At 33.6% G+C, this 22,466-nt stretch overlaps 1 protein-coding gene across 2 annotated transcripts in view; it reads right to left on the bottom strand.

The window, feature by feature from the left end:
- The window catches only part of LOC123557616 (H(+)/Cl(-) exchange transporter 4-like), a 77,525-nt gene that overhangs the window by 22,959 nt on the left and 32,100 nt on the right, over positions 1-22,466 (bottom strand). Inside the window, exons 3-15 of one of the 2 annotated variants that reach the window (XM_053543949.1) lie at positions 19,462-19,607; positions 18,661-18,822; positions 15,666-15,872; positions 14,790-14,870; positions 11,743-11,925; positions 10,607-10,696; positions 8,893-9,017; positions 7,879-8,020; positions 7,153-7,238; positions 6,396-6,514; positions 5,819-5,933; positions 5,141-5,236; positions 4,629-4,661 (exon numbers count right to left, since the gene is read on the bottom strand). In XM_053543949.1, coding sequence (XP_053399924.1) covers positions 4,629-4,661; positions 5,141-5,236; positions 5,819-5,933; positions 6,396-6,514; positions 7,153-7,238; positions 7,879-8,020; positions 8,893-9,017; positions 10,607-10,696; positions 11,743-11,925; positions 14,790-14,870; positions 15,666-15,872; positions 18,661-18,822; positions 19,462-19,607 — 1,585 coding nt within the window. The remainder of the gene's footprint in view (positions 1-4,628; positions 4,662-5,140; positions 5,237-5,818; positions 5,934-6,395; positions 6,515-7,152; positions 7,239-7,878; positions 8,021-8,892; positions 9,018-10,606; positions 10,697-11,742; positions 11,926-14,789; positions 14,871-15,665; positions 15,873-18,660; positions 18,823-19,461; positions 19,608-22,466) is intronic. The other variant, XM_053543950.1, reaches the window with a different exon arrangement.

The following is a 22,466-nucleotide window of genomic DNA, read 5'->3' as shown; positions in this document are numbered from 1 at the left end:
ATATCCATGCAGTTATCATAATAATATTAAGAGTTAATTTTATACAGCATTGTTTTCCAAAGAGTTTTAAACTTGGTACAAGTCCAAAGAAGTTTATAATCAGGGCTGACGTCAATATGTATAAACACATTAAAAGAAGACTTAAAGACAGATTGGTCAACCTCGAATAACTAGCATGAAAACACCAAACGTACTAATGTCTATGGATTTAGTAAAACCGTTAAACCATTTGAATTTAGTGTCACACTACTTGAACATACATGGTGACCTCTGAATTTGCTACAATATGCCTCTTCATTGAGAGTAACATTTTATCAAAGTGTTTCATGAAAAACTCTATCAAAGGTGAGACCAGATACAGCGCTGTAAACTTTGCACCTTCATTTGTCTTGACCTGGTTCACATGGCGAATCATGAAGTAATTAATAAGACTGGAATCAATTATTGACCCAAGTATATGAATGTTACAAAACCATTCAAGGGATTCAATAACACACAGAGTGACATCCAAATGGAAGCTCAGACCATAGCGCCACTCTTTACAAGGAAACACGTGACTTAGACCGCATTTTACTCTACATTACATGACAACATCGTTCAATATGAGTAATTTCAACGAACCCAAGTTGTTTTTTTATAAATTTTCTAAGGTATTGTTAAGGTATATAATAAAAGCACACGAAAAGTGAAGCTACAACATTTGACCATTCATTACCTGACCTTTACACATTACAATCTTCCCAAATTGCCAGCAACATGCTTGATGATGACGTTTCACTCAAATCTTAGTATAAAATGTTCAAGGTTTAGCAGAAACAGTGATTAATTATCAAAATCGAAGGTACTAAACCTCAACCTTCAGTGTGATAGACCTTGACCTTGAAACCATAGAACTGAACGTATGGTTTCTGACACATAGTACTTTGTACGATAAAGGTATCATTGACCACTAAAGTTTTATTCAATCCTTTTAAGTTTAAACATCTAACACAACAAAATATAAAGCATCAAACATTGAATGAACCTTGATTTACCTAAACTATAAGCTGAGCATGCATGACTCAGGATATACATTCTTGAATGAGTGATATTGACCCAAGTGATTATGATAAAACTGATTACAAGGGTTAGAGAATAGAATGAACAAAATGAAGATGAATGCAGACCTTTGACTTCATTTTAACAGTCATACTCATGAACCACAACCTGATTCAAGTGTTCTCGACATGTCCTTGAGTATGATTTATTATGGACCCAGTTTGAGATGAAAATACCTTAAGTTTAAGATATGGCCGAGAATCGATATGTAGATTCTGGAGAGTGAACGGACGAACGGGCTGAAGGAACCGTGAACCCAAAAGACGATTCTGACATTCCTATCAACCCTCCATATGAAGGTCTTGGTATGCAGATATACCTAGTGTTCTTTTATTAAGACCTTACGTCTACAGACCATGAATGTGCATGAATCTTTAGTCAAAGTTCAATATACATTAAAACCCTAATCCTGCATTTCTAAAATTTAGTTTCATCAATTAGAGTACCACAGTCAACTCAACAGAATGTATCCATGCAAAATTTTTAAATAGCAAACAGTGCAGACAAGATAGCCCTGTACTAGACCGCACGGCAATCATTGGCCGCCACCGTCACAAAGGCGGAATCACATGCACAGCAAAAGTTAAGATTAAAAACCATTTGTAAACAAAATTTGATTTTTCTCTACAAGTATAATAATAATGTAACTAAAACACAAAGGGAAGTAAATTGATCACGCATGGACACTCGTCCAAAACACAAAAAGTACTATGCACATATTGATTCTAAGATTCGGATCCACAGCCCAAACATTTTTTTACCAATGGAAAACTAGAGGATTGAAAGTTAAAACTCGTTTTATGCCTTTTATATCTTACATTGTACAAATGCATACATACATTTGCCATGCAAATTATCCTTAAGTTTTTCACCAGAACACTTCCATATATATTCGTTTTTTATTTAAATTATGTTAAGAGTGTACTCCTGAACAGTATATAATCGTAATAACAATTTGGAAATTAAGGTATGATACGAAAGTTCCAATTTTCTATTACATGCCATATTAAATTACTAATTTCCAATATTTAGCCAGCCCTTTCATATCATCTTTACAAGCTAAAGTAGTTTTATGTTTTTTTCATACACCTTGAATGTGAATTAAATTTACATTCAACGTAGAGCAGTCAAAATTTCCCAAAACTTATTTGTTTTATTTTCATTTTTGAGACTTTAAGTGAAAAAATTGAATATTTTTAGAACAGTAATGTTATTTTAAATTAGCCTGAACACATGAGAGACAAATTATAACAAAATAATTGGTCAACCAATCAAAACTAAAATTTCATTTCAACCATTATAAATATTTACAACTAATACTAACAAACCATACAAAACATTTAATTTTAAAAAAATATAATACAAAAAATATGCAAGAATCACTTTTGATTTATTCCTAAATATATAAAACTACGTTAATGAATGAATGACTGAATATACAAATAAATGAATGAATGAATATACAAATGAATGAATGAATGAATGAATGACTACTGAATATACAAATGAATGAATGAATGAATGAATAAATAAATGAATGAATGAATGACAGACACTTCTGGCATTTCATTAACAGTCAAAACTCAGTAACAACACCTCTATTTAGACTTAAAGTGTTAACTCGACATGTCCAAATTTGAGTTTCACTGACTTCTTAATTTTCTCTAGTGGAGCAGCAGCTATTGAGATGCAAATATACTTATGAACTTATATAAATTATATGGTCGAATGAATGGTTGTAATAGTAGAACTTCCTGGAGAGGTTGCAATGTCATACCGAGGGCTGAATGGAAACCAGTTGAAACTCCTTCTTTATATAAGTTGATTTCTGACAGTTTTCTGTTCAACCCTCCTTATATGTAAGGGTACTTTGGTTATGCAGATATACACTGTTTTCATTTCATTAAGCACCTTAATTGTTTACAGGACATGGAAATTTGCATGAATCTTTTTAGCTGCAAAGTTTCAATATGTACTTGTAAAACCTAAATCTGCAGTCTATAACATTTAGGTTTACATGTAGGGACAGCAACTCCAATCAAATCTATCCATCAAAATTTTAGAAGACAACTGTCATGTACAGAGATTATGCACATACAAGTGTGAAAAACTAGATGCCCACGGCAACATGTCGAGCCCGCCAACCGTCAAAAGGACTGGGAGTTGCACATGACACAAAACTTGGATGTAACACGCATGTTGTACTACAGAAAAGTGGTTTTGATTTTTCTCTACAACCAGTAATAATAAAAGTTGCAATGTAAGCTATTTATTGTAGCAACAAAGGGAAGTAATTCTTGGATCTTGCGCATGACACTCCGTCTCAGGAACTGAATCAGATATATTCGTATTTAGTGGCCATATTTGGAAATTATCTTAAGAGTTGTCATTCCTGAGCAGTTCCCATATACATTCGTATTTAGCGGCCATATTTGGAAATTATCTTAAGAGTTGTCATCCCTGAACAGTTCCCATATATATTCGTATTTAGTGGCCATATTTGGAAATTATCTTAAGAGTTGTCATCCCTGAACAGTTCCCATATATATTCGTATTTAGCGGCCATATTTGGAAATTATCTTAAGAGTTGTCATCCCTGAACAGTTCCCATATATATTCGTATTTAGTGGCCATATTTGGAAATTATTTTAAGAGTTGTCATCCCTGAACAGTTCCCATATATATTCGTATTTAGCGGCCATATTTGGAAATTATCTTAAGAGTTGTCATCCCTGAAAAGTTCCAATATATATTCGTATTTAGCAGCCATATTTGAATATTATCTTAATTTGGATATTATGAGTTGTCATCCCTGAATTCACTTTCATCTCTTACAATGTCTACAAAGTAGTATGTCTATGTCCTGTTTTGGACATAACACTTCTGACTGCTATAATTAGAATGGTTGACATTCAAGTTAGAGCAGTCAGAAGTGCGATTTCCAAGACTTATTTGTTTTTTTTTTATTGTTTAGATGTTACTTTAAGATTGACTTTATGAAAATTTGGAATATTGTTTATACAGTAAACATGCTGAATTTTGTTTAGGTTTTAAAATTACCTGACTGACTACATGGCAAGCGAGGACAAATATAAACAAATCTAATTTGGTCAACCAATCAGAAACTAAACATTTCTTTGATATATCAGACAAGGCATACATAATAACAGTATTCTCAACAAACTTAAGTACAGTAGATGCAGGATCGATCCTTACAATTTATACTGCTGATATGTATTTTTTGTAAAAGGAAAGTGTAGGTAGGAGTGCACAAATGGGAGAATGAATATTTGGTTAGAAATCTCAAGATTAATATAGGTGTCATTATTCCTGAAATACATTGTTATAATGATAATCAACTGAAGGTTGAACGCAATACTGTAGTAACTCATATTGAATACAGAAGGAGTTAAAACATTATTGCATTCAACACTCTTACTGTTAACAGAATTAGAGAATATTATAAAGAAAAGTCTCTTAGCCGGATAGTACAGTTAGCAAATATCACATCAGACTAGCACAACCTTTACCTTCTATTCTTTTGTTTGGCAAAATGTAGAGGTCTATATGTGTGTAATAATAACACAGATGTGAAAAAACAAAACATTTATTCTCAAAGCATACAGCATGTTTTAAATTGTTCTAACTTATAACAAGAGCTACAGGATTTAATTTATAGATAACATCACATATATGCAACAAAACTTTCCGGACACTATGAACAAATGTAGATAGGTATAAAACATGGTAGAAAAGCTTTCAATTGCTTAACAGTTAATACATATATTTAACAGCTCTTTTGGAAAAAACATACAGACAACCAATGGAAACTAACATCTTTGCCCATCAATGGATCTGCTTAACAAATCACAAGATCTTACAAACATTTTGTGATTTGCAGGTGATTCATCAGCAGAAAATTAAAATCATGTTTAGCAGCTGGTTGGACAATAGGCCTTGGTCACATGACATCATATCATATGTTTTTTGCCAGTGAAAAGAACTGTTACAAAAGGAGTAGAATTTATAAGAGACTAATTACCTTGGTCTCATGACGTCTGCTGCAATAGTGGTGTGGGTAAATTCCTCCTTGTTGTCCAGATATGGGTAACCATTTAGTCGTATATGTGCATCATAACTGTATTCTGTGATTAAGGATTACACTGGAAATAACTGCTGGGGTGAATAGTTTAAGTTTTAACACATACAGCTGAAAAACTTGCAGATATGAAAATGTTGCAAGGATTAAAAGCTACAGATACTTTAATTTTTATTTATCTTTCGTAAAATTGTTTTTGAAATAGGTTAAATCAACATTTAATGGAATACCCTCCCAAATTATGCATTATGCATAGTTTTGTCCATTTGCTAACTGGTTGGCTATAATACCAATAAATTAACTTTTCTTGTTTTTAACTTAAGTATGCTAACTTTTTATTCTTTTGACACTGAATTTTGCGAAGCAGAAGTGTCCACTGGTGAAACACCAGTATGGAACTAAAAACTGTTTTGTCTACAATTTTCATGTTGTAAAGGATTTTTTAAGCTATGTTACTGTGATATATTCAAGAGGGACTAATTTTCATGCATTTCTTGGTTGAGTCAATTGATACTCACACAAAATAGCTGCTATGCCAAAACCATGAAATTCTGTGACCACAAAACAAAATGATTTCACAGTATCTCAGACAAGCACTGGTTTACTGTAAAGAAAGGATACATTCCTTGTTTTCCTAAAGCATCCCCCACCCACTTGCTGGCCATTGTAGCCAACATAAGTGGTACAATATACTGCAATCCTCCAGTTAGTTCAAACATTATCACCACCAGAGAAACTGAAATGACAAAAAAATTACAAATCAAAGACTGAATATGGCATGAAAATTATCCTTAATTGTAAACAAAATTATTATTCTAGATAATCAACCAAACTTACCCTGGTTCTTATTTCAATGTCTTTCAAGCACTATGATCAAGGGTACCAACTTACTAGTCATTATTGTGACATCACCTTATGCTATCCCAGCACCAGCCATTGCATACAGTCCTGGTGTTATTGCAGTCACTCTTAAACTAAATATAACCTTGGTTCCCAGTACTTGATGTTCACTGTACCTGGATGTCGGGTACCAACTTACTAGTTATTCTTGTGACACCACTTAATGCTATCCCAGCACCAGCCATGGCATACAGCCCTAGTGTTATTTCAAAGTCAAGTACATATTTTTAACCTAAATATAAGCCTGTTTTCCCAGTATTTGATGATTACTTTACCTACATGTCGGGTACCAACTTACCTGTCATTCTTGTAACACCACCTAATGCAGCGGCAGCACCAACCATGGCATACAGTCCTGGAGTTATTGCACAGTCTGACTGACACATGTTCTTGAACAATGGACTATAACGATTTGCTCTAAAATTATAAACACTAAAATTAATAGAGTTTGGGCATTATTGCAATGGTCTTACAGGCTACCAGTTCATCTGACCCAATGTGTTTTCTTAGATGCATCTACATGCATATACATTATGTTGCATTCAAATTCCTTTGAAATCTATCAACCTCAAAGGCAGAACAATACAGTTGTCGCACTGTTTGATCGGCTAAGATTGTTTTCATACATCACACCTTTGTATTTCATTCTCAAATGGAAACTACTAAACTGTGCAAAACTTGATAAAACCATGATTTATTTCATACATAATACTGTACTTGGGCAAAACTTATTAAACTGTGATTTATTGCTTAAATATTATGTTGGCAAAACTTACTTCACAATGATCTATTTCTTAAATATTACATTGGCAAAACTTACTTAACCACAATTTATTTCATAAAAATTACATGTGCTAAAGTTATGGGCATAAATATTACATGGACACTTGGGTAGAACCACTGACCTTCCGTAAGCCAGCTGGATGGCTTCCTCACATGAAAAATTCAACGCCCGAGTGAGACTCGAACCCACATCTATGAGGGGCAAGTGATTTAAAGACAGCGACGTTAACCACTCTGCCACGGAGGCCCCTCCAATTCAAGATAAAACTTACATGACTAGTTGTTCCATTCCAATACCTATCAATCTACCCATGATTGCACCTACTGCCATACTAGGTATGAACAATCCTGATGGTACCTAGAATATATACAATATTTCAATAGAAAGACTAACTTTCCCATTCGTTATCTTTAATGATGATACTGCACTTGAAATTTATACAATCTTGTATCACATAAAGCCAAGGATTACATAGCATATCCTGTGTATAACCTTTATCTGAGATTGTAGCTTGTGAGCATACTCCTGAAGGTTATCTGACTGAATGGGGAATACCACAAAACATTCATGCAGCATCAAATCTGATATTGTGTTTACATGCTTGTCAGTGACCAGGTAAAATATGGGTTTCTAAATGGATCAAATGCTAACCTTATATAGGCTATCAGCTTATCCAATTAACAGTAAAAAACACAGGCTATATTGTATTCGTTAATAATCTTATCAGCACTACATGTACACAAAATTAATTTCATTATCATTATCAATGTATATCATAGGGTTACGCTAGTCAGATCAAGGTACTGGTTGTCTCCAGTCATATGAGGTGTGGTAATGACCCAGTGGGGCTCAAACCCACAAGCTCCAGGATGTGCAGCCCATGCCTAAACCATTGGACCATCACTATTTTCAGTCCATGAACATTGCAAGTGTAAAAGCAATCTTACCTTCAGACCAAAATTGAAATCTTACATTTACACCAAAAGTGAAATCTTACCTTCATACCAAAAGTGAACACAGTAATAATTCCTTTGAAAATGAGAGCCAGGACAAGCTGCCATATTGCTCTCTTCACACCACCCCCCGCATACGTACTGGACATATAAGACTTTGGATCACTAAAATTTCTTTGGTAATCACTGAAGTAAACAACAAAAAAACAATAAAGTTTAAAAGTAATAGTCATTAAGATCAGAAAGTGCCTATCGAGAAAAATAACCACCAATTATGACAAGGACCATGGCTACTAGGCAAAGGAATACACTGCTCATTTATCCAGACTGTGAGTCATTAAGTTTTGTACCTGACTAATTTTCATGGATTTAGAAAACATTAATTTTTCAAATAAAAGTATTTAAAATCCAGCTATTTTTTGCAGAATAATAAAATAGCACAAGTTAATCCCTTGTGAACAATTCTGATTTTTAAGGTAGTTTTGATAGTTCCAAGAAATACTTGCAGACCAGACAGGTACTAAACATAGTTATATTCTGCATACAGATATTCTGCACAATATATGTTCATGAGACATAGAATAGCCTGTTCTTTTTATTTGTACAGCATGAATATCCCCATGACAGCAGTAAGATATATCTGGGGTGTTTTGGGAGGTAAAAAAAAATATGAAAACCACATGAAATTTATAAAACCATGTTTAGAAATTTACTGGCTCCGAGTCCGTATAACTTTGCCATACTGATCCAGCAATGATGTTAATGACATCTACTAACCATAAGCAGAAAAACTTATGGAATTTGGTAGTCACATTCACTAAAGTCCCTCAGTTTTTAATCGCAAACATCATCTCGAAAAGTAAAGATCTTTGTGTCAATTTTATATTTATCATATACACATGTGCCGTTTCTGACTCCATAAAACTGATATTGCAAAGGGGTACTGCAAAGCTGTACAATCATCTTGTTAATGAACTTTTTTAAAATTTCTGTAACACAACTACACCAATTTAATATCCTCCTTATAAAGAATTTAGTGATATACTCCCAGCACCTACCATAAATCATTTGTATCTTCAGGTCCACACCGACTGACCAGCTGTCGTATCATTTCACTGGTATTCATTCTTGTATAAGGATTAGGAAAACTTAATAATGTTGTTATAAATGCTACAACAAGCACCTGAAATCAGAAATTATCAACTTAGGAAATATAATGTACATGTATAAGTATTCTTAACCTTTACCCTACTATATTTATAAAATGGACTGGTCCATTATTCAATTTGAGCAATACCATTTATTATTCAGGGTTGCCACTTAGTTGAGTAAATGAAATTCCCTGACTTTTCACTGACCAAACCATACTTTTCACTGACCAATACCACCATAGTTATTTTGCCTCCTCCTCCCCTACAGCCATCCAATCCACCCTTTTATATTTATTTTGTTTCAGATACAAAAAAAAAAAAAAAAAAAAAAAAAAAAACGTTTAACGACGTCACGTCCGTTGTTTTTATTGTTATTCTTCCCTGAGGAAGGCTTAACACCGAAACGTTGGAAGTTAATAATTATCTATGAACAAATGCTACACGTGTTGTTGTTGATTTTTCTTATTTGTTTCAGATACAACAAACTTTCATAAAAACATTATAATGAGGATATTAGTCAGTGACAATAATTGAACTGACTTGGCTATAAACACACCACTCACAATTACACCAAAATGTGTTTGGAAATACTTATAAATACTGCTTGAAGACTGCCATAGCCACTGAACATTTTAAACGTTGACCTAGAATTTCATTTTTCCATGACTTTTCTTAAATTTCATTTTTCACTGACCATTATCAAGATTTGCCTGACAATTCACTGACCTTGAAAAAAAAGATTTTCCCTGACTTTTCAAGGTAAGTGGCAACCCTGGGGGTGTTCACTGAAAATTTACTGACTGAACAGCCAACAGTGCAGACCATGATCAGCCTGCACGTCTGCACTGGCCGCAAAGGCAAAATCACTTGCTGCCAGCAGGCTAAAGGTTAATAATACTGTATAATCACAGGAAATAGCCGTAAAATATACAGTAGAAAGTGTTATTTTTGTATCATTTTCACAATTCATAGAAAGAGCGTTCTGAACTGGCTTGTTACTCTGTTTGAGAATAACAGCGAAAATAAAACTGCAGCCAATATGACATAATCTACTGTAATTTCCCTAACTACTTAATTTTTTAAATAAAAGACTTCAAACAAAAGAAGACAAAGTAATATAACTTTTACATTAATTATGTGGGTTTGAGTCTGGAGAGCTGTACCCATTTTAATATTTGAGAAAATGCTTTAATTTCTATGGGAACTGACATTCTCTGGTGTTCTTTGGGAAAATATTTTGCCATAAATATGAGCCTAGATTGGCAACAATCATCTTCATAGAAAGTTGAATTTGTGTATCACTCAAAACATGGTGTCATAATTCTAAAAATTCTTCATACAAAAACTGATTGTTTATTAATAATCTGATATCGAATGCTCTTTAAAATGTAGCATCTGGTCTAAAAACGAGGCCTTTGTCCCTCAAAGCCCAAGCTCCTGTACTCTTGTTTGTTAGTCTGAAACTACCCAAATAAGCTATCAAAACCCAAAATTTTGTATATTTTTTAATACTTCTGATTCAAATACTATGCTAAATTGCACCCTTTGTCTTGACAAATGGGTTATATAAGATACAAAAACCTACATGTGCAAATTAGAGGAAAAATGTTACATCACTTACTTCAATAATGGGATATTTTCCCAGCACAGAATTCTTCCTATACTGGCACCATTTAATGTTGAGTTTGATGAATAAACTTCCATATAAGCCCTGAAAATAATTTGAATTTACAATGTCATGAATAATAGCAACAATACCACTCAGATATTCCTTTTCATTAAAAGAAGAAATAAGTCTGCCCTAAAAATTAGTCTATTCCTAATGGGACTATAATGACAAATGAACAGTGGTAATTACGATCCCTTCAGAACTCGACATCTATAATTATATTCAATTACATTTTTTGTTGATAATTTGTGCAAGTTTAAACACAGGATTTCTGGGATACAAATACATACAGGCAGACAGGGCCAAATCTATCACGCATGTCACCAACTCTTAGCTCTTTAGAGGGAAAAAGCAATGAAATTTAAAATCTGTATTAGTGGTTTCCAAGCGACACATATTTCTCAATATGCTTAACATTTGAGTAATGTTTCCCTGAAAGCACTTGAATAATTCCATAAAATAAAATAAAAGCCATGAAATGTTCCAAACAGTGGACAAACAAATGTACATGTAAAACAGGTACCAGACAAATTTCCTCCAGACAAAATCCCCCTGCTCAATCTGACCAAGAAGGAAAAAATCTCCCTGTCATTTTAACAAATTTTATCTACATTTGTTAATTTTCATCTTAAAATTGTAATTTCTGTTCATCTTTAATACAGTAAAAGCAGAAATTTTCACAAGGGTTTAATTTTCGCTGTATTCGTGATGCCCTACATATTGCGAAAATTAATCCTCACGTAAATATTCACTATTAGTATAATTAAAGTAGGATACCATTTTTAAAATTTCGCGAATATTAAACCTCGCGAACATACTCAAATTTCAAATTCGCAAAATTTTGACCCAGCAAAAATATGTGCATTTACAGTACTTTTCAAGTTTTTATTGAACAAACTTTGTCCCCCTTGGTCAAGTTGAGCGGGGGGAATTTTGTAGGGTGGATGTTTATGGCTTGGGCTAGAGAAAATTTCGTCCTAAATTTGTAAAGGCAGACTGTGAATACTATTATATCACCTTTTAGTGCCATAAAAATAGTGCATCTTCCTCTTTAAAATAATTATATAACTATCAAAAGTAATACGTACCCCTAGAGCCCCAATCAAAATGAAAGGAACAAGTTCTTGAAGATACCATGGTTCATTGTATTCTATGTAAAACATGACCAGATGATCATTGCCAAATGGATTTATCGACCGTAAGACAAATGCCGCTGCCAATGCACAGAAGAACGATCGCCAAAGTGTCTTCAGAGGAAAATAGTAGCTCACCTGAAGAAGAAAATGATACAAGTATATCAGCAACATCATTCTGAAAATCAATCAATTTGAATCAATGTGCAGGAGGATTCCCATCTTAAATACTTAAAACTCATGATAGTTTTAACTGCAGCAAAGGTACTAAGTGTCATTATAATCCCCATCAAGACGAGTCTTTAAAAATCTATGGTGTCCTTTAATAAAATAAAAACTTTGGACACATAAAATAATATGAGGGGAGTGGTGGTCTAGTGGATAAGGTGTCAGCCGCTCAATCCAGGGGTCATAGGTTCGATCCCCACTGGGGTCACGACCATGACTTCTCATATGACACCAGTACTGGTTTTTCCAAGAAGCTGACCAGAGAGTGGTTACAATAAGCTTGAAGCTTTCATCACAATCGAGCTAAAACAAATTAGTGATTGAGTTGGGTTTTACAGCAAATCAACACAAAATGGTCAAATATCCCCGAGAAAACAAATTAGTATAAACTAAAATAATATTATAATATTTAAGTCACATCAACACAATTTGGTAAACTGGTGTCTAGTCCAGCTATTATGGTGCAATTGAAGATAAAGCTGGGAACCCGACCTTCCATAAGTCAGCAGAATTACTTATTCAAAATCAAATGACTACCCACTAACAGAGGTGGCAGGAAAATGATTTTAAGTGAAAGATTTTAACCTCTTGGCCACAGAGATCCCTGGATCTTCTTCAAATATCTTTGTAACCTGTCATGTCAGTAGTTTTTCAGCATAATAGCATTACACAGGGCTTTTTTCCCCTATAAATCTACCTCCAGCCAAAAAAGTATGTTTTTTTTTCCCAATTCTGAATTTAAAATTCCCAAATGATTGTTATCATTCAGTGTTCTTGATGTTTTATAAGTTTTACTGCTTTATCTCTTTATTTTGACTTTGTAAACAACACTTAAAATATACTGTTGAAAAATTATCAAAATGCCACCCCACATTTGGAAATATTACATACAAAATGCACCTTTACATAGATTATGATAATTTTCAATTTTTCCCAATTACGACAATTTCTGAGAGAAATTCCGCAATTCCACCTGGTGTACTGAAAATTGATGCATATATTCATATTGTTTAATGCTACATATCGGTGAATATTGGGTAATTTTTGTGAAGGTTTTAATTTAAGAAATAATTTATAGCAAAATCGTGTTTTAACACTATTTATGCACGATGGGGGGTTATACGTCGGGCGTATCAATTTCACGAGGGTGCAGCCAGAGTGAAATTGTTTGCACAATGTATTACCATCCGAGTGTATAAATAGTGTTAAAACACTCTTTTGCTATACATTATTTCGATTCTAATATGCTCTTGATCTAAAACGGTAGATAAAATATAGTAGCGCTCTTTCTTGGTCGCAGTTTTAACAGAAACGAGTATCAGAATAGTGATTAATAATTAACAGGCTCATTTGTTGTGTAAAAAATGCACGAGCAGTTTGTGTTTTAGGACATCATGAAGATTTAATTTTAATTCAATTTTTAAATTTTAGTTTTAATTCACAAGTGGAATTATCGGCAAATATACATGAAAATAAAACCACTGAAAATATTATCAAATCTACAATACTGCGTTATAAATCTTGTGTTGAAAAACAAAACACAACTAATTAACAGCAGTAGTACCACGTTGATGTATTGCTGCTAGCAAATTAATGATGACAATGGTATAAAAAAATCTATTCTCCCATGAAAATTAACAAATAAAAAACAAAATCACACTGCAGTTTGCAGGAACATGCAGAATGACAATACAGAATATATTTCACTTTCCACTTTCAGCCAGCTGTTCATATTTCATTACAGCGACCGATCTATCGGGATTATTTTCCCTGAGCTTGTCAAGATATCACGTTCATTTCCTCTTTGACAGGATATACTTGGAGATCTGTTTTCCTATTCCCAGTTAAAACAACAGTAGCAATAAACTTGAATGATCTTTTAATCAATACTACAAAGGTTGTGATTGCAAAACACACAGGATGATGCTAAGTCTATGGGGATAATTTAAAAATCAAAACAATGGACAAAAAATATTGTTTTGAATGTGATAAATTTCACAAAAAAAAAAAAAAAAAGCAGTTTTCTTTGACAGCTGTTAAGTATTAGTTTATCTTTACTTAAATGAATTTCTGGCAAATCTCATTAATGTTCTTCTCAGGATTTTAAACTTCTAAGAATTTGATTTATTCATTGAGATTTATGCATCTATTAAATCCAAAAAAAATTAGTCCTCCACAAATAAAGTTATGATTTTACAGTTTGCAAACCAGTCATTCACTATTCCATCACAAAAGTTTAATTTTCAAATAGTATCACATTTCCAACAACTGTAAATGAGAGCGATCACCGATAGTGATCAATGACCTTAGACCCTAACTTGATACAGGGAATGTAAGCCATGTGTATATCATCGGTATGAGGTAAACAGCGGTATGAGGTAAACAGCTGATGCAAGTTTTATGAAAATCCTAGTAGTTTAGGAGGTATGGAGCAGACCCAAAATAAAGGTATTTGACCTTTGACCTTCAAGTTTGACCATTGACCCATGAATCTTGTTGTATCATGATGGTGAACATAAGAATAGCTATATGAAAATCCATTAAAAGCTATTACAGGTATGCATCCAAAAAGGTGTGACTGACGAAATGATTGTCAGACAGACTGACACATGTGACGCCACCATGACTCCAAGGTACTTCGTATCTAGTGGTATAATAATTCAGTTTCTATAAAGATAAACATGCAAGACCTAACATTTCTGAAGTGCCCAACCTGAAGGTCATTCATCTATGAAGAAGTTGAAAAAGACACAACTGCAAAATAAGCAACTCACCTCCTCCAAACTGAAGAGTACTCCACCAATGGGTGCACCAAAGGCCACACTAACTCCTGCAGCAGATGCAGCTGACAACACCTAAATAAACACAGTTTAATGATGACATACATATTCAATATTTTGGTTAATGACTACACTAGAAAAAATCTCAAACTGACTGAGGCTTCACTGATACTGATATTATTATGCTTTCTAAGGTTTAATGACCTTTTATAGTAGACTTTATTAGAAATTTTCCAAAAGTGAAATTATTACATTATAATTTTCACTGGTATGGAACTACTTTCATTGGGGCAGAATAAAATGGTAAAGAATAAGAACTTATATTATTATATTAATAAAGACAGAAAAGAACACAAAATAATATACAGTCAAACCTGTCTTAAACAGCCAGTCAGACTATATGTATCACAATACCATACAACTTCAGTTAAATATCAAAATATTTTTCAGTTGTAAATACCAGATTTTACATTTTTACTCACATTCTGATGCCTACTCAGCAACTTATACTTGCAAACTACCAATTTTCTTAAAGTTTATCTTTGACAAATTTTCTTTTCTAGAAATAATTGTCAGACATATTTCTGTAATAAAAATTTATGATCCTGATATATTAAGGAAGGTCTTTGTCTGCGATGTATTTATGGGTTCTTCTATTCAGTTGCAGTTCTGCACTAAAACACATTTTCTTCAGTATTTTTAATGTCTGAGCTGTATACTACCTTTTTCTAAGGTAATGGACCTATAATGCCAATTGGCAAATAATGCATTCTCTGTACTATATGCAATTTCAACCTTCACCACTTTTTCAGTGTGTCATTACAGGTCACCACCTTTAACTGTGCAAAAAACTCTTTTATAAAATATTACCTCTCTCTTCTTTGCCTCATTACTGCCATACTTTGGAAACAGGTAAGAAAATATATTGCCACAGCAACAGGCCACATGCACGTATGGTCCCTCCTTTCCGAGACTCAAACCTGCCGCCACCGACAACATCATACCAACTGACTTAGTCAGCAACGTCCACTTACCAAGGTAACCTCGTATGATAAATCCACTGAGTATTGTTTTAATCTGGAACAGAAACAAATTGCAATAGAAAGTAAAGAAGGTGAGAAGGAGTGCCAACTTCCGTGCTGTGTTTGTTTCACTTTAGATAATGCCATTTCAAACAGCATTCATTACATCATGACTTGCCAGTTAAGCTAAAACAATGTTCCTTGATTCTATTATCAGCACAGACTTGTTTTCCTCACATAACTTACAAAATCCCCACATGTATTAGAGGCAGAAGATAAATGACTTCAGACATACTGTCCTGTATCAAATTGTCATGGAAAACAGACATCTAGGGATTAAACTTGCAAACCTCTCAATTCATAGTACACATGTATTGTGTTCTACCTAGTAAGTGAACCAAGCAGGCTCCTTAAACACAGTTGATAAACTTTAAATGCCAAAATTTCACTCATTTGTAATCTGAAGTAAATTTATCAATTAAAAATAAATTAACTGTTTGATTATCATCCTTGCCTGCCTGTCTTCAATTTTTCATACTGCCCAGACATTTTCATAAAAAAGATTACTATTTCTGCTGTTTTATTATCAATTTCTTTAGATGACAAAAAAATTATTTATTATTATTATAAATATATTTTATTTTGCTTTTTTTAATTTTAGCTCATCATTTTAAGTTTATTCATACAGGAATTACTACCAATTATCAGAAATAAAAAATACAATCCTCCCCCTACCTTTCCCCCATTTTAAGAAACTTTTGGATGATAATCATTCTAGCAACTAGTTGACCTTACCTCTCCAACATTTCAAGCAGTGCAATGAAATAAATTAGTTTGTCGGCTTAAAAAATTATAATTTTGTCAGTCTAAAATGACCTATTTGTAGGGATATGAATTCATAGATTTCAAAATTTAATGATAAAATAAATAGGAATTTGTTCATTTGGATTTGATTTTGCGGATTGGCGGAATGACACTATCCGCAAATATTACAGTAATCGCAATCAATATTAATAATTTTTAAGTATTTACACATAATTAAAATTTACTGTAATTAAATGCAAAAAGAAATTTGAAATAGCACTGATGCAATATTCAAGTATTTTGACCTCAGCATCAGATTCTGCTTATATCAGCATATAAAACCTGCATGCCCAGCAATTTCATAAATCTTTCTTTGACAACCAACAATCTGCTTAGCTTCTGCCTTCAGTTTGTTCTTCTCAGCTGAACAATTTCCATTTCTGCATAGGAATACAATATTTGTAACAGATATTTCCAAATATTTGACCTGCTCTATCAAGCTATCAGAACCAATAAACTACCATCAAACAGCATACTGATTTCTTGTAACGAGACAGCTTATGGCTATAAATTACAATTTAACAATTTTTTTTCGTTATTAAAAAATGCTGGACCTAAACTTGCAGCAATTCAACTTCATTTTCCTTCTGGTTTGTTTCCTATAACCTAATTATTTGATGCGGCAACAAGATAAAAAGGATGTGTACGACCTCTTCATGGTCCTGTATCATCATACAAAGTTTCATTGAAATACCACACATCACAGTAGTCAGAATATCTATAGCCCCCATCATGCCCACAGTGTGCTACATTAACTTTTTAACACCGAAGCCAATGGGGCTACAGACTCACAATTTTTTTGTAGCCCAACAAATTTTTATAGCCCTACCATTTTTGCACAATAATGAACAAGACTTTCATTCCAATAAGTTTTATTTAATTTATTTTAATATATACTGCTGTAGGTTGGTGAATGGTGATATATTTCAGATATTTTGGAATGTTGTATGAGTTTTTCAGAATTGATTTCGTAATTTTATGATATGGCAGACGTAGAAATGCAGAGAACATCTCCTCATACATGTACTTCAGAGACTGACTACTGGTTTTGCCAAAGTGAACAGTATGAGTTATGAATATTATTATATCAACAAGTTGTCGTTGTTTTCATAGTTTAATTTGAAATAGTGTTCACAAAATTGTGCAAAAGGGGAAGACACAGAGTCATGAAATGAGATCAAAAGCAGCTTTGTAAACTAGAAATAGGTTTGCAAAAATACATATTGGATTTGACTTTTTTATACACAGTAGACCAGGAAATAAAATGGATTCGAACTGTATGAATTTGCAGAAACAAATTTATCCCAATTTGAATACCGTTCGAGTACGCAAATTGCGCACGTTTGTAATGTCGTTTTTGGTAAATTCCTTCCTCAGAATTTTTCACAGCCCGAATGGCTATGGTCTGCCAATTTTCTGTTGCCCAAGATAATTTTTTGTAGCCACAGGTGATCAGGCTACTGTTAATGTCGCACACTGTGCCCACCCCACTTGTCCAGGTAAAAACATGTAGGGGACTAAAAAAAATACTGAGAAAGATTGTCTGCTTAAAAGATAAGAATAGTTTTCATATACATTTTGTATTGTAAAATCATTTGTGGTAGATTAAATTATTCGGATATCTGTAGATTTCATAGTTGCATCAATTCAAGAAATTAAAACTGAACAAACAGACAAAATTCCCATTAATTTTATCATTGCACTCTTTAGACACCAACAGAAAATTTAACCAAAATCGTGAAATGTTATAGCAATGAGATATATATATATAATATAATAATCAACTTCAAACTTCTATCCAACTTCATTTGAGGAAGCCATCCAGCTGGCTTACAGAAGGTCGGCAGTCCTACCCATATGCCTGCTCATGCTGAAATAATTCCCGAAGGGGCATCAGGGGTCTTCCTCTACTATCAAAACTGGAAAATCGCCATATGAGCTATAAGTGTGTCGGTGTGATGTTAAACCCAACAACTTACCTCAGGAATACCAGAACCACAGGCATATGGAGCAAATACTCGAACAAACATGGCTGCAGTCAGAGCAAACAAACAACCCCAGGTAATGTAGAAGAAATATCTCACGATATATGAACCACCCCCTGATGATTTCATGCCAACCATTTCTGCCCAGGAGTACCACTGAAATAAAGTTTGTCATACAGAAATGAAAAATAATTTGACAGTACATTGGCAAAGCATGTCAAGTTTCTAAGTAACTTTCTGACAAGAAAACATTTAGACATTGCTCTTTTAGTTTTAATTCTAATTTATTTTATTTTTGATTGTGATGAAAGTTTCAAGCTTATTTGAACCACTCTTGAGTCTGCTTCCTAGAAAAGCCAGTACTGGTGTCATAGGACAAGGCGTGTTCGTAACCCCAGTGGGGCTTAAACTCATGACCCTTTGGTTGAGTGGCCAACACCTTAACCACTAGACCTCTGCTCCCTTTTGCTAGACTATATTGCTCTTTTAACTACCTATTACAAAATAAATTACAATCCTAAATTCATTTTAGACAATTTAAGACTTTTTCATCAAACCACCACTTTCAAGACTTATAGCCTGAAAATGTATACTGTCTGAGCATCTGAAGACATCCAATCAAATTCCATCATAAGACAGCCAACTGAATGTCACCACAAGACAGCCAATCAATTTCCGTCATAAGACAGCCAACTGAATGTCATCATAAAACAACCAATCAAATTTTTCATCATCAAACAGCCAATCAAATTCCATAATCTGACTGACAGAAGACATGTGATAAAGTTACAATACCTGTGAGCATCGTTCTTCATCTAACGTTGTATCGTTTGCTGACCAGCAGCACTGCTCCTTATTTAACCAGAATGCATCACGACAAATCCCTTCCTTTATATCAGACAGCCATGAAGCACCAATATCTATCACACCAGCTAATGCACCTGAAAAAAATATATAAACGATGGATGGATGAAAAATTGTCATAAACATAAATAATTAATGAATGAAAAATTGTCACTAACTTGCAGAATTAAAACGTATTTCAATTAAGTGAATGAAGTCTGAGTTTCCTGAATTCTGTACCGGTACTGACTTCATATCAACAAGTAACTGGCAACTTCCCCACATCAATCAGATGTGGGGTTCTGCAAGTTTCTGACCATTTCTCCACATAAATAAGAAGTGGAGGACAAACATCTTTAAGGCTCAATGTCTTTTGTCAAACCTTCACACAGAATTGAGATCTTTAAATTCTGATAAGGATGATGTTGCTGATGATGATGATGACAGTGAAAGCCTTGATCTACTCTGATGTGCATAAGGTGGTTTTCTATTAAAGATAGCCAATGCCTATCTTTCGTTAAAATATTGTATCTTTATTTATTTATTTTGGTTTTACGGCGCACCAACACAGTATAGGTTAGGTACCTATTCAACTGTATAAAATCCTCATTAACTGTATCTAACTTTACTAAATATATAAATAAATTCTGTATGTAGAGCTATGTTCATAATAAAATGTCACACAGTAAAAGTAGATTGGTAAAAAAAATTCAAGTACACATTTCTACTGTGTTTAGCTACACATGTACTATTTTAAACTTTAAGCAGAGCACTTTTAATACACATTAACAAGTAAATTTTAAATTTGTAGCAGTTGTTCATATTTTCAAAGATGAATTTGATTCTGATATATCTTTAAGCTCCAAACATGCGATGTTCGAGAAACATCAAGTTTTATAGTAATTAAAGTTATGCTGTCTTCAGTATAAAAATGGCCACTGAAGTTTATTTTTTACATTTAAAGGAGAAGACTCACAATTCGTCAAATTATGCTTTGCCAGTCATTTTAAGCCATCATGTTGCCATATCAAAAATCGGTTGTTTGAAAGATTCTGATATCAGATAATTTAAAATAGAGGTTTCAGCTGATTCATCAGAAAGTCAGATATTTTCATGCTGAAGTATGGTGTTTTTCTACCAGATGCTATTCAAGTATAGAAATTGATAAAACTTTAAAACTGTAAAATATTGAAAAACACATCAAAGTTAATGATTATTACAAACAGCATGAAATGGGTATATGTTACCAGATGTTACAAACTTTGACTTAATTCCAGAAATAACTTGCCTGAAGAAATAAATTAAACAAGAGCTGTCTAATGACAGCACACTCAGTTATTTGAAGTCCTTCCACCTATTACATACAAAAGCTTTAACAAAGTTTTCTAAGTTGAAAAAGGGGCAAAATTTTGCTAAAATGTATGCTATAGTTATGAAGCTTTTGCCATGTGAGGTCATCCCATGATACCAAAGATGTGTGGAGAATCTGAAACATTTGATCAAACATGCTTACATGCAAAACTGTCACAAACTTTCTATGTTAAAAAGAGACATTATTTTGACACAAGAGGGCCATGATGGCCCTACATCACTCACCTGTTATCATTGCACTTGAGGACAAGAAGGTCCTCAAAAAAATATCTAAGTCCAAAGGACAGGAACAACAAAGGAAAGAAATTTAACCAAAAAGAAAAAAAAATTCTTACAAGGTACAGATATGTCAAAATACACCTAAAAATTGGAGGTACCATCCATGTTGTACCACAGAAAAGTGGTCTTGGTTTTTCCCTATGGCAAATAAGAAAAAAGTTACTAAAAATAAGCTATTTGTAGTAACGTAAAAGGAAGTAATTAAAAAGAAAGTAAGTGAACAAAAGAAGGATCTGCCAAATAAATCTGTTAACATAAATGAAATTTCAGATCAGTATCTTCATTAGTTACTGAGATATACCCATTTTAATTTGAAACAAAGGGAGGTAATTTGATATAAAATCAGTCCATAGTTATCTACCCTGATTGGCTCAGTCCAACTAATGACAATAATGAAATTTCAAATAAGTTCTATAAGTACTTATTGATATAAATCCATTTTGACTACAATCAGGGGAGGTAATCAGATATAAAATAACTCTGGAACCTACGATTGGATCTGATTTGTTATGGAATCCAAGATTTATTGTTGTTGAAGATATTTTGGAAGTTTGTATAAAAAAAACACAACATAAATGAAGTCTCCATATGGCTGCAAAAGCCAAAATAGCCAATTTTGGACCTTTCAGGGGCCATAACTCTGGAAGCCATGATGGAATCTGGCCAGTACAAGAAAGGAACCAAGATCTAGTGGTGATACAAGTTGTGTGCAAGTTTGGTTAAAATCAAATCATAAGTGAAGCTGCTATTGTACGACAAGGTCAAAATAGTTAATTTTGGCTCTTTCAGGGGCCATAACTCTGGAACCCATTAAGGGATCTGGCCGGTTCAACAAAGGAACTGAGATCTTATGGCAACACAAGTTTTGTGCAAGTTTTATTAAATTCAAATCATAAATGAAGCTGCTATTGTGCAGACAAGGTCAAAATAGCTAATTCTGGCCCTTTCAGGGGCCATAACTCTGGAACCCATAATGGAATCTAGTCAGTTCGAGAAAGGAACCAAGATCTTATAGTGATACAAGTTGTGTGCAAGTTTGGTTAAAATCAAATCATAAATGAAGCTGCTATTGTGCAGTCAAGGTCAAAATAGCTAATTCTGGCCCTTTCAGGGGCCATAACTCAGGAACCCATAAAGGAAACTGGCCAGTTCAAGAAAGGAGCCAAGATCTTATGGTGACACAAGTTGTGTGCCAGTTTGGTAAAAATCAAATCATAAATAAAGCTGCTATTGTGCAGACAAGGTCAAAATAGCTGAACCCATAACTCTGGAACCCATAATGGGATCTGGCCAGTTCAAGAAAGGAA

Source organism: Mercenaria mercenaria, chromosome 5 (assembly GCF_021730395.1).
Source record: "Mercenaria mercenaria strain notata chromosome 5, MADL_Memer_1, whole genome shotgun sequence".
Taxonomy (NCBI): Eukaryota; Metazoa; Mollusca; class Bivalvia; order Venerida; family Veneridae; genus Mercenaria; species Mercenaria mercenaria.
Note: the sequence above shows the minus strand (reverse complement) of the source record. Positions and strands in the feature narration are given on the sequence as shown.